A 15,498-nucleotide genomic window follows, 5' to 3' on the forward strand; every position below is an offset into this window, starting at 1 on the left:
TTTGTAAACCTCAGATACAAATTAGGGCATAACCTCTATTGTGAAAGATGGGTGTATCCTAACAAAAATTAAATGCAGTTATTCATAAGGAGTTCTCTGCCTGCTTATCAGTTGTGATCTTAAATTGCTGACAGTTCACCAGCCTCTGAGTACCTCAGCTAAAAGTGCAGTAAAACACAGCTTTGTCTTTTTTTTTTCCTTACAGTAATGAATGTTATAACCATTGAAGATTATAAGAGCACATATTGGCCAAAGTTGGACGGTGCCATAGATCAGCTTTTAACTCAGAGTCCTGGTGACTACATCCCTATCTCCTATGAACAAATATACAGGTAAGGAAACCTTTAAGTACCACATAACTTCCTTTCAATTGAACTTATGTGTAAAATCCTCCCTTACAAGCTACATACGTCATTGATTGCGTTTATTATATAAAATGCAATCCATTTACTACTGATGTGGTTAGAATGGGAAAAAATAAGCTGTAAAAATATCCTTGCATGTTCTGTCAGGGAATACATGCATTTATGCTTGATCTATGTAGAGCAAAACCATGATCATCTTGAATAAGTGAAAACTATAAAAATGAAATACGGTGCCCCTACAGAATTTTGGTATAATACACCCAGAAGTGTGTAACGCACCATTAATTATGGCAGTTGAGGGAGGCGTCATGGTAAGAAGTTGAGTGAATGCCTCAAGTAACCTTTTAGGGTATGGTTACACAGCAAAAAAATCCCCATCTTAACAAGTCTTGGGGCCTCTGTCAACTGACTTGAGCTCGCGCTTCAAGGCTAAAAGTAGCAGTGTAAACATTCAAGCTTGGGCTGGAACCCAGGCTCTGAGACCCTCTTCCCTTGCCAGGCTTCAGAACCCAGGTTCCAGCATGAGCCGAAATGCTTACATTGCTATTTTTGGCCCTGCAGCATGAACCTGAGTCAATTGACCCAGGTCCTGAGTCTCACTGCCGTGGGAGTTTTTTTGCTGTGTAGACATACCCTTAGAAGCCTGATCCTGCAAGGTGCTAAGAGTCTCCTCTAGAAAAGGATTAGTGATTTATATTTCTAAATTTGGGATGAAAGGGAGTTTTTGCCCTGTGGGTGGCAGCTATTCAGGGAGTCAGAGAAAAGCTGGTGAGGAGAGATGCAGCTGCTTTTATTGGGTAAGGGGCTGACTCTTGCTAGTGACACCAGCAGATTAAAGCCACCTTCCATGTTCCTTAGTAGAGGACTGGGTTCTAAGCGTGGGTGCCAGGAATGCAGTCCTATTTCAGCTCTATTTCATGGGGCTTACGGCCTCTTAGCTCTTGTCTACTGCCCCCGCTTGGACATAGCCTTCCACTTCTCCATCCCCATTTCCCCAAGCTGGATCCTTAGAAAAAGGAGCCAGATGGGGAAAATTAAATTACCTGCCACATTGCATCTAGGGCACTGCCTGTTGCTGCCTTACTTGTTTAATAAAAGTATTTATAATTTTTCAATAATTACAAAATTAATCACCTCTACCCTGCTCTTCTCTCCTGCTACCCTGCTCTTAGAAAATGCTCTCCTCAGTCTCTGGACTGCAACATCTGTATCAAAAATTAAGAGGGATAAGTTCACTTTAATTCATTAGATGGTTACTGAATCTTCATTCTTTAGAAGTAACAGGTGTTCTCCCCATCTAGAAATCTCAAATGAGCACAAAGCCAACAATAAAGACAAGCTTGGCACCTACCAGCATCAACCTATGATAAACAATAAACACAGCAAATCCAGACCGTTTTTTCCCCATATAATTAGACTAACTCTTTAGTCCTTTAGAAATAAAAATAATTGGTCACAGTCATAAAATGAATGATATATTTTCATGAGAAACTAATCATAAGGATAAATAATTTTAAATTGCTCCCAAAGGATTTTAATCTCAGAAGCAACAATTAGCATTCAGATTGTGATAGTGCCTACAGGTCCCAACAGAGATCAAAGCCTTAGTGTTCTAGCCACCATACAAACACATAGTAAGAGACAATTCTTATCTCACAGAGTTTACAAGCTAAATAGACAGGGTAGATCAAGCATAGGGGAAAGAAAGTGTGTTTGTGTGTGTGTGTGTGTGTGTGTGTGTGTGTATATATATATATATATATATATATATATATATATATTTTTTATACTGACACACAGAGAAATGAAGAGACAAAGTGTTGCAGGAATTCAGTAAGAGAGCCAGGACTTGAACCCACATCTCTTGTTCCAGTCCAGTGCCTTAACCAGAAGACCGTTTTTCCTCTCCAAACCTGTAACAGCTACGCATCTTTATCTTTCTCACTGTCTGAGAAAGAGATGGGAAAAACAAAGACCTTCTGGACCTTAAAACCTAAGTTGTACTAAATAAAGTAGCCAATCCTTCTCTCACACACAAAGTACTTTCGTAAAGTCTGTCTATACACTGAATATTTTTTCCTGTATCCCTGAGGAGTTAAAAATAACAGACACAATCTGTAGAGAGCATCTCTCAGGGGAAGAAAATCTGAGGTAGATGGATCAGTTGTACTTCTAGTACTTTTTATAAGCTCTCTTTAAATCTAATTAAAAATTAGAATTTCAATCACCATTATTCAACAGTAGAAAATTTACAAATCTCAGATTATTTTCCATTCAATTATCTTCTAATTGTTCTATGTGGGGAGTTGATAATCTCTCATTGAAGTGTGGGACTGTGCCAAAAGGAACAGCAGTCTGGTAAAATTCTCTTTCAGCTTCCTTAGAGTGATATCAGAGCAGTGGTGACTCAGACTCAGCCTGCACTCGGGAAGTGAGAACAGGATCTGAAAATGGGAAATAAGTTCTAAAATAGAAGTGTTCAAATAAAAACTTACACACACACACCTATATTCATATACTAACATTGTCTAACTACAGCTGTTTAACTACATAAAGGATTGCAGAAATTCAGGGCAGGAGTACATATAGCAGCAATTCAAAGTACATTCCTGCAGAATGTCACGTAGAACTTTGTAAAATTACATACTATTTCAAATGAATCAGTCCACTTCACTTCTTGTGGGAGTGGCCACATACTGTGCTGTGTCTGAACAAATAAACCCCACAGCCATGTGCTGTCTTTATCTAAATGTAAGTTTGAGATCACACAACCAATCTCATCCGCCTTATTCTATCTCCATTTCTCTTCATCCAAATTACAGAAATGTTGTTTCTGACATTAATGTATGATATATTTCTACCTGGTCATTCCTTCTTTAGACTTTATGCTAGAAGATTGAACTCCTCAGTATGGAGGAGTAAACATGAGAAACTATAGGGAGTTGAGTTGAAAACCAAGTATATGTAAGAGGAGGAGGAGCAGTTTCTAAGAGACCTGTTGGATAGGGAAGTTGCAGTGTAGGTGGCCACTGGAGGAGCCCTAGAAGGGGATGGACAGATGTGTTGTATAGTAAAAATTGTTGTCATACTTTGTAATGTTCTGAAGGAGCTATTAGTCTGTCATGACAATTCTACCAAAATGCATCTTCAGTGGCCTGAGAGCATGACATAGTTACTGAGTGGGCTTCCCTTTTTTCGCCTGTGAAACTGTGGGGTTAATTCCTGACATTTCACCAGAGTTATTGAGTTCTTGGAGATCTTATCCTATGATTCATTGTGTGATCCATATTGCATGTTTATTGGCATTGTTAGCCTCTGCTGAGTGGGGGGCGGGGGAAACAAAGGAAGGAACTGGAGAGTTGTATACTCCTGAGGGCATTCTGTGCCAAAAAATTTAAAATTCTGCAACAAAAATAAAAATAAAAATTCTGCGCACAACACCCTAGGGCCCTGCCCCTCCTTGCCAGGTGCACCAGGTGTGGACGGGCAGGCTCAGCAAAGCAGGATCCAAGTGTGGAGGGGCTTGGTGTGGGGGGATCCAGGTGTGGGTTGAGCAGGTTCTGCGTGGGGCAGTCTGGGTGTGGGCGGCTCAGTGGGGTATCCGTGTGTGTCTGGGGGGATCTGGATGCACAGGAGCTTGTTGTGGGGTTCTGGGTACAACGGTAATGGGACGCTGCAGGGGGGGTCCAGGTGAAAGTGGTTGGGGCTCAGCAGGGGGGATCTGGGTGTGGGAGGGGATAGAGCTTGAGTATGGGTATGGAGGGCTCAGTGGGGGGTCCAGATGCTGGAGCAGTGGGGCTCAGTGGGGTAGGGATCCAGGTGCAGCTTCTTGGGGCTCGGTGGGGTGGGGATCGGGATCTGGGTGTGGGTGGCTCGTCGGGTGATCCAGGTGCGGGGGGGTCATCGTGGGGATTCTGAATTCGGGAGGGGGCGAGGCTCGGTGGGAGGGTCTGGGTATGAGGATGTCTGGATGCATGGTGTCATGGGCATTGGGCGGACGGGGGAACAGCTCCCTGTACAGGGATCCCTCCACCTGCAGATGAGAAGCGATGGGTGCAGGAAGCCCGGGAGGGGGAGAGGGGGTTGGCAGAGCTTCCTGCAGTCGGGGGAGAAATCTGGGGGTGGGTCTGACTCGGCTCCGGATGCTGTGCAAGGGAAGAGGAAGTCCCTTCCTCCCCAGCCCAGCCGGGACTAGCTGTTGAGCTTGGCGCAGGGTAGGAGCCACCAGCCAGGTCTTTTCCAGTCTCTCCCTCTGCCCCACAGTGATTTACCTCTCTGCTGGCTGCCTTGGGCCCCCGAAACATACTGCTGGGGAGGGTCACATGACTGCTCTTGTGGCTTCCCCATGAGAAAGGAATTTTTCTGTGGGGAAGCAAAGAAATCTGCAGGGGACATAAATTCTGTGCACGCGCAGTGGTTCAGAATTCCCCCAGGAGTAGTTGTAGTCGAGATTTAGGGTACTTCAGCAGAGGTGTAGAGAAGGTCGTTTATAGTTTGGCTTTAGTTTGTTATAAATTTGTATTGTAGTAGCACCTAGAGGCCTCAACTAGGATCAGAACCCCATTGTGCTAGGCACTGTGCAGACACAGAATAAGAGGCAGTCCCTACTGCAAATTGTGTGCATTCTAAATAGATAAGATGGACCAAATGTGGGGAGGAGAAACAAAGGCACAGAGAGGTAGTGACTTGCCCAAGATCATACAGCAGGTCAGTGGCAGAGACAGGAGTAGGAACCAGATTTCCAATCTGCTGCTCTATCCATTAGTCCATGTTGCCTCTCACTACTAGAAGGATTAGTAGTAGTATTAACTTTCAAAAGAGCCAAATTCACATAATTAAAAAAATACGCAAATTGTATTAATACAACAGCAAAAGTTTTTGGTAGGGTGGATTGATTTTTAAATCATCGATTTAAATCAAGTGGAAAGCCTTGATTGATTAAAATCAATGATTTAAACCAACTTTTCCATTTGTATGTTAATTATTTTCTAGAGAGGGGTGCATTCTTATTAGTTAATATAACCATTAAAACGTTTGTTTACAACTAAATGAGCCTTTATGCTAGAATTGATACATCTTTTTGCTACCAAGGAAACAAAACTGTATACATTTATAACTATATACATATTTAAGCAAACATATAGTTTAATATTTTCAGATTAATAATTGTACATTTTTAGTTTGTTAGAAAATGGAGAATGACATACTGATTTACTAGATAATTAACTTTGTGCTCATGATTTGTGTCAAGTTACATTAAGAAGGTAACTGAAATTTAATTAAACACATGAAATAGAGTAGAAAACTTACTTTGATTAAACAAAACAACCTTAAATGTTTTGGATACATAAACTTCTCTTATCAAAACATGTTTTAAGTTTACAGCTAAATGATTTATTAAACAGAGGGATAAACTGTAGTAAATGAATTAAACTGATTATTTTCAGGTAAGCTTGGGAAAATTTTCAAATATGCCTAAATGAAAGTGACTGAAGCTTATGTTCCTACTCGCATAGGTCTCTTGAAAATGACAGTCTCCGAAGTTACATAGGCTTGACCTATTGTGCCATTTTTTTTAAAAGCTTGACCTCAAAAGTTAGATATTTCCCCCCTGATTCTTTCTTAATATAGAAAACCAGCCTTTAACTCAAAGTTTGATAGAGGCTCATGGATTCAGTATATTTATTTTTTTTATTTAAATGTTTTAGGAGATTATAATAAGTTTAGCCCTTAACATATTTTGTATTAAATTCAAATTTAATTTTAAACAGGTTTATTTTTAGAAAGTAAGAACTTATAATTTAAATAACAAACTAAAAATATCCTATTTAAATTAAAAACCTGATTTTTAATTAAAAAAAATTAGGACTGTTAAGCAATTAAAAATAATTGTGATTAACCGCACGATAAAAAATTAATTGCAATTTATCACACTGTTAAACAATAATAGAATACAATTTATATAAATATTTTGGCTTTTTTCTACATTTTCAAATATATTGTTTTCAATTACAACACGATACAGAGTATACAGTGCTCATTTTATATTTTTGATTACAAGTATTTGCACTGTAAAAAAGCAAAAGAAATAGTATTTTTCAGTTCACCTAATACAAGTACTGTAGTGCAATCTCTTTATCATGAAAGTTGAACTTAGAAATGTAGAATTATGTACAAAAAAACCCCTGCATTCAAAAACAATGTAAAACTTTAGAGCCTAAAAGTCCACTCAGTCCTACTTCTTGTTCATCCAATTGCTCAGGCAAACAAGTTTGTTTACATTTGCAGGCGATAATACTGTCCACTTCTTGTTTACAATGTCCCCTGGAAGTGAGAAGAGCTGTTCACATGGCACTGTTGTAGCCAGTGTCGCAAGATATTTACGTGCCAGATGCGCTAAAGATTCATGTGTTCCTTCATGCTTCAACCACCATTCCAGGGGACATGCGTCCATGCTGATGACGGGTTCTGCTTGATAACGATCCAAAGCAGTGTGGACCGTAGCATGTTCATGAGTCAGATACCACCAGCAGAAAATTGATTTTCTTTTTTGGTGGTTCAGGTTCTATAGTTTCCACATCAGAGAGTTGCTCTTTTAAGACTTTTGAAAGCATGCTCCACACCTTGTCCCTCTCAGATTTTGGAAAGTACTTCATATTCTTAAACCTTGGGTCTAGTGCTGTAGCTATCTTTAGAAATCTCACATTGGTACCTTCTTTGAGTTTGTCAGATCTGCAGTGAAAGAGTTCTTAAAATGAACAACACCTGCTGAGTCGTCATCTGAGACTGCTATAACATGAAATACATGGCAGAATGTGGGTAAAACAGAGCAGGGGACATACAGTTCTCCCCCAAGGAGTTCAGTCACAAATTTAATTAACGCATTATTTTTTTCACGAGCATTGTCGGCTTGGAAGCATGTCCTCTGGAATGGTGGCCGAAGCATCAAGGGGCATACGAATGTTTAGCATATTTGGCACGTAAATACCTTGCAATGTCGGCTACAAAAGTGCCATGCAAATGCATGTGCTCACTTTCTGGTGAGGTTGTAAATAAGAAGAGGGCAGCATTATCTCCAGTAAATGTAAACAAACTTGTTTGGCTTAGCAATTGGCTGAACAAAAAGTAGGACTGAGTGGACTTGTAGGCTCTGAAGCTTTACGTTGTTTTGTTTTTGAGTGCAGTTATGTAACAAAAAATCTACATTTGTAAGTTGCACTTTCACAACAAAGAGATTGCACTACAGTACTTGTATGAGGTGAATTGAAAAATACTGTTTTTTGTTTATAATTTTTACAGTGAAAATATTTGTAATAAAAATAATATACGCTTTGATTTCAATTACAACAAAATACAATAGATATGAAAATGGAGAAAACATCCAAAATATTTAATAAATGTCAATTGCTATTCTTTTGTTTAACAGTGCAATTTAAATGGCAATTAATTATGATTAATTTTTTTTGAGTTAAGTGCATGAGTTAACTGCGATTAATCGACATCACTAAAAAAGGTCAATTTTTATCCACCCTATATTATGGCTGTGAGGTAAGCTGTGTCTAATCTTCGACGTTTCTGATTAGCTTAGGGCATGTTCTTGCTGCACGTTTTGTAAGTATTTGTTTTATTACTGCTTACGTATATTTCTAATCTGTAGTTTTGTTGCCATGGGGGAAAATAAAATCTTTTAAAAGAACTAATGGTGATGATTTGACTTAAACCAACCAAATCCTAAAATGAGCAGTTAAGGTACCATTTATGGTCTCTTGACTTCACGTTTCTGTGAAGATGTGGTTTTATGTCAAAAGTCTTAGACCAATGGACGGCAAATTGTAATATGCTCTAATTCTGAGGCACTCAGCCAAGTTTTATCTGTGGCAATAAATTTTATGTCTTTTGATGGTTTAAAACCGATTGTTTTGCTATTTTTATTTTTATGACTGGTTGACAGTGCCGTATATCTTATATACTTAATATGGTAACTTTAATGCTGTGTATGGAAGGAGAAACATACAAAGTGTACTCCTGACAGAATTGCCAATGTACTTAGAAGTGCAACCTTACTTCCTAGACAGCATTAGGTTCTGATCCTGTCCTGAGCTCCATTATGGTGGGTCTTCATTGAAGTCAATGGGGATCCATGCTGAGATTTCAGGATTGGGGCCTTAGTCATTGGCTTAGTGTACAAACTGTTAAAGCTTCACTTTGTTGCCCTCTAAGTTGAGATTTAAAGCAATATTTTAAATGTTCACTGCGCTCCATTGCAAACTGTTGTAAATTCATCATTGTTCCTATATTTGTTTCTGCAGTTGTGTGTATAAATGTGTATGCCAGCAGCATTCGGAACAGATGTATAGTGACCTAATAAAAAAGATAACTAACCACTTAGAGAGAGTCTCAAAGGAGCTGCAGGTAAGAAGCTGCACAATCTAATTTTGTTGTTTTTCCTGGGATCTGCCATTGTACTGGAACCAGCATTTAGAAGGGGTTGCTATCAAGACTAGTGCCTGCAATTCAGTAAATTGATGCATAATTAACAGACTGCGATTTAGACAATAACGCAATTGTAGGTAAGGTTAGATTGTACAGCACTGGTTTACACTTGGTTCATATTTGGCAAGTTGTCATTGCAAGCATAAGAGCTGAGAGTTAATATATTTTAAAATGAAAGCTTCGATAGTGGGGAATCTGAACATAATATAGACCACAAATGCATCAAGCAGGCAGGATCTGGCCCATGTGACATAGGTGCTTGACTCCGCTTTGCTAATTTAAAGCACACAAGGTCACTTACAATCCATGTAGGTCAGAAATTGGAGACGACTGTGCATATTAAAGGAAAAAACTTGGTGAGTTATGTATGAGATGGTAAAAAGTAGGTGAATATTATGTACCATTAAATATGAATTCTTTGAGTCAGAGACAAATGTGCATTTTTCTTACCCATCCCTAGATGTCAGTGGTTTACAGCAATCATAATACAGTTTGTATGTTCCTATCGCACTCTGCATTTCTGATATTTGTACAGTGTCTTTCATCTATTTCTTTTGTGCGTTGTGTTCTGGAATTTCTAACATGGAAATTATAACGTAGCATTCTCCAAATTGTCATCACGTGGTCAACTGGAAGTCTAGGGCATCCTGAAAGTTTTCAGGCAGCAGGCTGAAAATGGAAAACTATAACTGTACTTTTATGGCTATACTGTAGGTCTGTTCATGTTTATTTCGAGTGAATGTTGCACTGACATTAGTTGTTAACAATTAAACTAAAATTACAACAAAGTCATGTAATTGACTTTAATCACTTTTGAAAACTGATATTATAGTCGCTTGCTGACTTAAAAGTCAAGCAGTAACACAAAACATCTAGGAGTCTTCAAATACAGCAGTTTTTTGTTTTCACTTGGTGAAAACATAGTACCTTGACTATAAACCTCACTTTTTTTCACAGTGCTTGAAATTAACAGTTTGTTTTACTGCTTTTATCTTAGATCTGTTTTTGGTTTTTAAATATAAACACACACATCAAAATATGTAATAATGTGATTATGCTGATGTTACCCTCATCTAAATTTAGGCTGTAAGCATTTTGGGGCAGGGACTCATTCTTTGTCTACTGTGGAGTGCCAAGTAACCAAGAAATAAGAATAATTCCCTTACAATGTCTTTCATCCCCACATAACAGCCATCCCAGCTGTTCTACAAGGATTAGTTATAGTAGCTGGTTGCAACATCTAGAATTAAGTCTTCAGCTCAGGTCCTGCTGAACTGGTGCTTTATACACATTTTTCCCTCCATTTGTATGAGAATTGACAATCATTGCACTGGTTCAACTAGTCCTCCTAATTCCATCCTATGATGCAATGCTTTGTGTTTGTAAATTTCCCAAAATCCCTTGCTCCCTGCTGTAGTGCTGGATTCTGAGATAGTTCCTTCAGGAATTTAAGAATTTATTGTTTTTAAAGGCATCTGTGCATGGATGCACTAAAATTCTTCTTCTGAAAATATCTGCTATAACCTATTGCAAGAATAAGTGAGACAACTATTTTGTGCAGCCCCTGTCTTTGCAACAGCTTCCTTGCTTAGATTGAACCCACCTTACGACAGGTGATAGAATTATTATGGTATGATATAATGACATGACCTTTGACTTTAGTTACAATATTTTGTTTCATATACAACAAATCATATAATTTGAAACGTGCATATGTAAAGATCTCTCACTTAGCCTGGTTTCCTACAAGAAATCTCTGTAGAACAAAAAATGGCCATAGTGGGTCAGACCACTGGTCTATCTAGCCTAGTATCAGGTCTTCTAACGGTGGCCAGTGCCAGGTGCTTCAGAGGGAATGAAAGAACAGGGCAATTATTGAGTGATCCATTCCCTGCCTTCCAGTCTCAGCTTCTGGCAGAAAAACTAATTGGCAATAATCCTAGTAGGCAGTTTTGTCCATGTCTACCAGGCCCATACTTGCACACTGGCATTTTGGAGAACGCTAAATTCTGTTGCTAAAACAATTCATTCTTTTTGTATGTACTCATAATGAGGGAGGTGGGACATTTTTGATATTTTAATCATGCCTGTTTATTTTCACAATTAAACTCCACCAGTTTATACTTGCATGTCTTCAATATGATATCTCTTTATACTCTCTAATGTAGAACTATACGCTCAGTAAGTGATCAAGAACCAGTGTAAAGATGTATTATGAAATAAAACTGAGCATCCTGGTTTCTTGTTAGGACAACAGTCTTTCGTTTTTTCAGCTATTTTTATACTTTCCAAAGTATTAATTGCAAAACTGACTCTTGGGGAATGACACTTCTGCTGCTTACTCTAAACTCTCTTATTTAACTGAACAAATTCTGGCTTAACGTAACATAAATCATTGTCAATGTCTTATTATTTTGGTTTAGTTTCATGCATTAAGGAGCTGACTTAAATTAAAACAATGTAATCCAGCTTTAAATTGGTTTTAAGAATGTCTATACAGGAATTTGCACAAAGTTTGACTAAATTCACTTTTTAAAAAGACATTCAGTTTAAACCACTGCAACTCTGTTTAGAACAGGCCTTAAGTGTTAGATTCTTTGTCAGGTATCTATCTCTGAACCTGTCTGGGAAATCACTAGCATGCCATTAATACTATACAAATAATTAAAAATTATTACTGTTTAAATCTCAAGATTATGGACTGTACTATTCATAAATATAGTTCTAGCTTTAACTTCAGTGGATAGAACTCCCTGGTGTGGAATAGTTACCTGTGGTTCAACTCATGCATAAAAGATTTCACACTGTAAAATGGAGTGTGTGTGAAAGGATTCTAACTCTCACAACTTGAGGTGATGTTAAACAATTTGCACTGTGGGTCTGATTGTACAAGTTATCTACAGGTGAACTCACACTGAATTCATGAGAGCTTTGCTCATAAAAGGCTTGAAAGTGGTTTTAGTAAGTAGAGGATTTTGTGCTATAAGACTGTCTTGGGTTCCCAATTTTAGCATAGTAAGCTAGTAGCGTTGTACAAAGATTTTTGCCTGCATCAGCCAATTTCAACTGCCTCTCCTTCAGTTTTGCTTGCTGTAATCTGCACTGGAGTTTTACTTCAAATGACAGTTTCACAAAGCACGTTAGACTGTGTACAACTCAACTGTAGGTGGGTATCAGCAGGGTACTGGGTCCAGAGCAGACTCATCATAGAAGGTCCACTTTAACACCTATTGAAATAAATGAAAAAACACCTACTGATTTTAATGGGGGCTTGCTTGTCTCAGAGTGCAGATCAAAGCCTGAAATTGTATCTAGTAATGGGTACCAGATGTGTGAGTGGGACAGGAATTAGTGTGGCATTTATAAAGGGAGAGATGGTTGCGGGTATTTGTAGCTGCTGCATAGCAGGTAAACGTTGTTCTAAAATACTAAGCAAGATGGTTAAGTCTTAAAGTAGTGTCAGTTTTTGGCAATTTTTTATTGTTGGCTACCAGTCTGACACCAATCCTCCTCTTTTTCAATTGGGCTTGGAATCAGCTATAGCAGACTCTGGCAAATGAGTAGGAGCAAATGATACCTGGAGGAATACAAGGATGTAAAGAAATTGGCCAGGAATGTACTTGCAAAAGCAAATATATTCGAGAAACTTTACACAAGACTAGGAACAAAGACTTGGCACAAGCGTGGGACAAAGGACTAAAGAGATAAAGGAAGTGAGGTTCATCAAAGATAAACCTGGTGTGGTGTTGACTGATGGTAGTTGCATAAAGATAAATGGAGACTGTATTCTGAACAGCTTTTAAATGAAGAAAACCCAAGAGAGCAATGCAACTTTGAAATGGTGAACTTAAGTGTAGTGGAGCCTATCACACCAGATGAAGTGGCAAATGCTGTAAAAGAAATGAAAAATAATAAGGCTGTAGGCCCAGAAGGAATCCCTGTTGAGGCACGAAAAAAGTTGGAGTAGAAGGAATAAGCTTGGAATAGAATCTTCTGACATCTCTGTAATCAAATAAATTATGAGATGGGAAAAAATGTCTAACGCATGGAGGAAAAGTTTGTTGGTGCTGATATACATGGCAAAAGATGACCTTGGCAACTACTAATTATAGAGGTATAAAGCTGATGAGTTATACAATAAAACTGTGGGAGAGAGTCACTGATAAGAGACTAAGAAAATAAGCAGATATTAATGCAAATCAGTGCGACTTCATGCCAGGAAAAGGTCTGTGATTGAGTTCCAAGAGAAGTCACCTGGTGATGTATGAGGGAGAAAAATTGTACCACAACTTTATGTGCAGTATGTTCAAGCCATGTGTGTAGGTGTAATGTCAACAGTCAGAACGTCTAGTAGTGAAAACCCTTCATCAGTAAAGGTGTGAGTGCATAAGGGATCAGCATTGAATTCTTTCTTGTTTATCCTCATGCTAGATACCCTGACAAGGAACATATAGCAGGAGTCACGTTGGTGCATGTTGTTTGCAGAGGATGTCATTCTGCATAGTGAGGAGAAAGATGGTCTAGAAGAAGATCTTGAAAAATTGAGAGATGTGTTGGAGAGACATGGTCTAAAAACAAGCAGAGGAAAAACAGAGTACACGATATGTAATTTCAGTAATGTGAACACGGAAGTATTATCCTTGAAACTAGATGGCCAGACAGTACTGAAAACAGTTTCAAGTATTTGGGTTCCAGAATCCAGAAAAGTGGGGGAAATGGAGGATGAAATTGGAGCTGGGATAATAAATGTGTGGCTTAAATGGAGAGGGAGAAGTGGTGTAGTATGCGACAAGAAGATACCAGTAAGATTAAAAGGGAAAGTTCACTTTTTTACAGTCTGGCGCTGAGTGTTGGACAATGAAGAAGATGATCTGTTCCACAGAAATGTGAATATTAAGATGGTTGAATGGTGTAAGCATAAAGGGGTAAGTGAGGAATGTGTATGTTGGAGACATGCTCAAATGGTTTGGTCATGGAAAGTGCAGTCCTGACAACTATGTGGGTAAGAGAGTCCAGTTGATCAAGGCTAAAGGAAAAAGACAGAGGCCAACCCAAGAAGTAGTGGTGGAATCTCATAAAGGTATGACATTGGGTTATGGTCTGACAGAAGATATAGCATTGAACAGAGCACTTTGGAGGGAGGGGACTCGTAGAGTGGACCCCATTTGATGGGATTAATGCAAGGAAAAAAAAGTCTTAATATTTTAAAGCAATTGACTTTGTTCTAGCTAGAGGACTCCACGTCAGGAATTTATCTTCCTTTTTACACCTGCAAAATTTTTTAAGTTGTCCTATGGTTCCCATGTCTCTTTTTTAATCTACCTATGATTGGAAAACATTTTCCATGCCTGACTGAAGAGAACACATTTACATTTTCTATAAAAGGGGGGTATTTAAAGTTTTTAAAGGACTACATATCATTTAAATCAGAGCAGGACAGATTGTAGTCTGGAAACTACCTATTACTCTCTAGCACATAAAAATTCTTAAAACGTAGTATTTCAGTGCATATTTCACATGTGTGGCCCACAACACGGTAGCCGTTCTACAGTGCTGTAGTTGAGCAGACAAACACTTACCTAACTGGTATGATTTAATAGGAATAGATACAGAAGATGGGGCCTAGTACAAGGTGATGGTATTATAATTTTGTGTCAAAAGAGAGTGGGTGATAAAAATTGCAATGGCAGGCATGCAAAATGTCATCTCCTCAGCAAGCAGAGTACTTAGCAGCGGTTGTGTAACAGCTGCATTACAGAGCATCTGTATACAACCAGTATGTCAGAATAATCTGGTCATCCTCATGCTGAAATTTCCTAGTGGGAACACTGAACCAAAGAAGTTGTAAAATTGTCAAATATCTGAACATAATGCTTGAGCATTTGATATCTCTGGACAGGCTTTTTAGTCTTGCTGGTTTCTAGTCTTATTAAAACCTATCCTCTGTCTGTAGTGGGTTCATCACAGAGATACTTTTACTGACAAATTTATTAGAGCATAAGCTTTCGTGAACTCTAATAAATTTGTTAGTCTCTAAGGTGCCACAAGTACTCCTTTTCTTTTTGAGAATATAGACTATCACGGCTGCTACTCCTGATACTTTTTACTTGACACTATTCTTTCTAGACTAGAGAATATTCGTCCCATGTACATATTCTTTTGAACACTGCATTAAGGAACCAGTCCATCTTCCACTGAAGTCAATAGAAAGACTTAATGATTTCAGAGGGGTTGAATAGAGCCCTAAAAAAGCAAGAGCAAATGGTGTTTATAGATTTAGAATCTTTAGCTGTCCTAATGTCCAATATTACTCATGGTTATCAATTTGAGATTTATAACTTGTACTGTAGGTGGCAGTAGAATGCAAATAAAAGTTTACGTCTTTGCACTGTAGATTAGACTTTGCAGAGGGCTATATTTTAATTTTGACACAAGCAGCAGTTCTGTCTAGAAAGAATACTGCTATATTAATTGCAAACTGAAAAAAAGACCAATTAACTTTTCTTCTTAACGTTAATGGATCACAGCCACTTCTATACCCCCATTAAAGTTACAAAACATACAAAGTACAACGTATTGCTTCTGTATTCATTGCCTACCGCCTCCTCTGTTCCAAATTGGTTGCCAGGCCTACTTAATA

General features: G+C 38.4%; 1 protein-coding gene across 2 annotated transcripts in view; it reads left to right on the top strand.

Moving 5' to 3' along the window:
- The window catches only part of CACUL1 (CDK2 associated cullin domain 1), an 82,030-nt gene that overhangs the window by 12,039 nt on the left and 54,493 nt on the right, over positions 1-15,498 (top strand). For both annotated transcript variants that reach the window (XM_074959260.1, XM_074959259.1), the window contains exons 2-3: positions 206-332; positions 8,675-8,777. In XM_074959260.1, the coding sequence (XP_074815361.1) occupies positions 206-332; positions 8,675-8,777 (230 nt within the window). The remainder of the gene's footprint in view (positions 1-205; positions 333-8,674; positions 8,778-15,498) is intronic.

This window comes from Natator depressus, chromosome 7 (assembly GCF_965152275.1).
Source record: "Natator depressus isolate rNatDep1 chromosome 7, rNatDep2.hap1, whole genome shotgun sequence".
Taxonomy (NCBI): Eukaryota; Metazoa; Chordata; order Testudines; family Cheloniidae; genus Natator; species Natator depressus.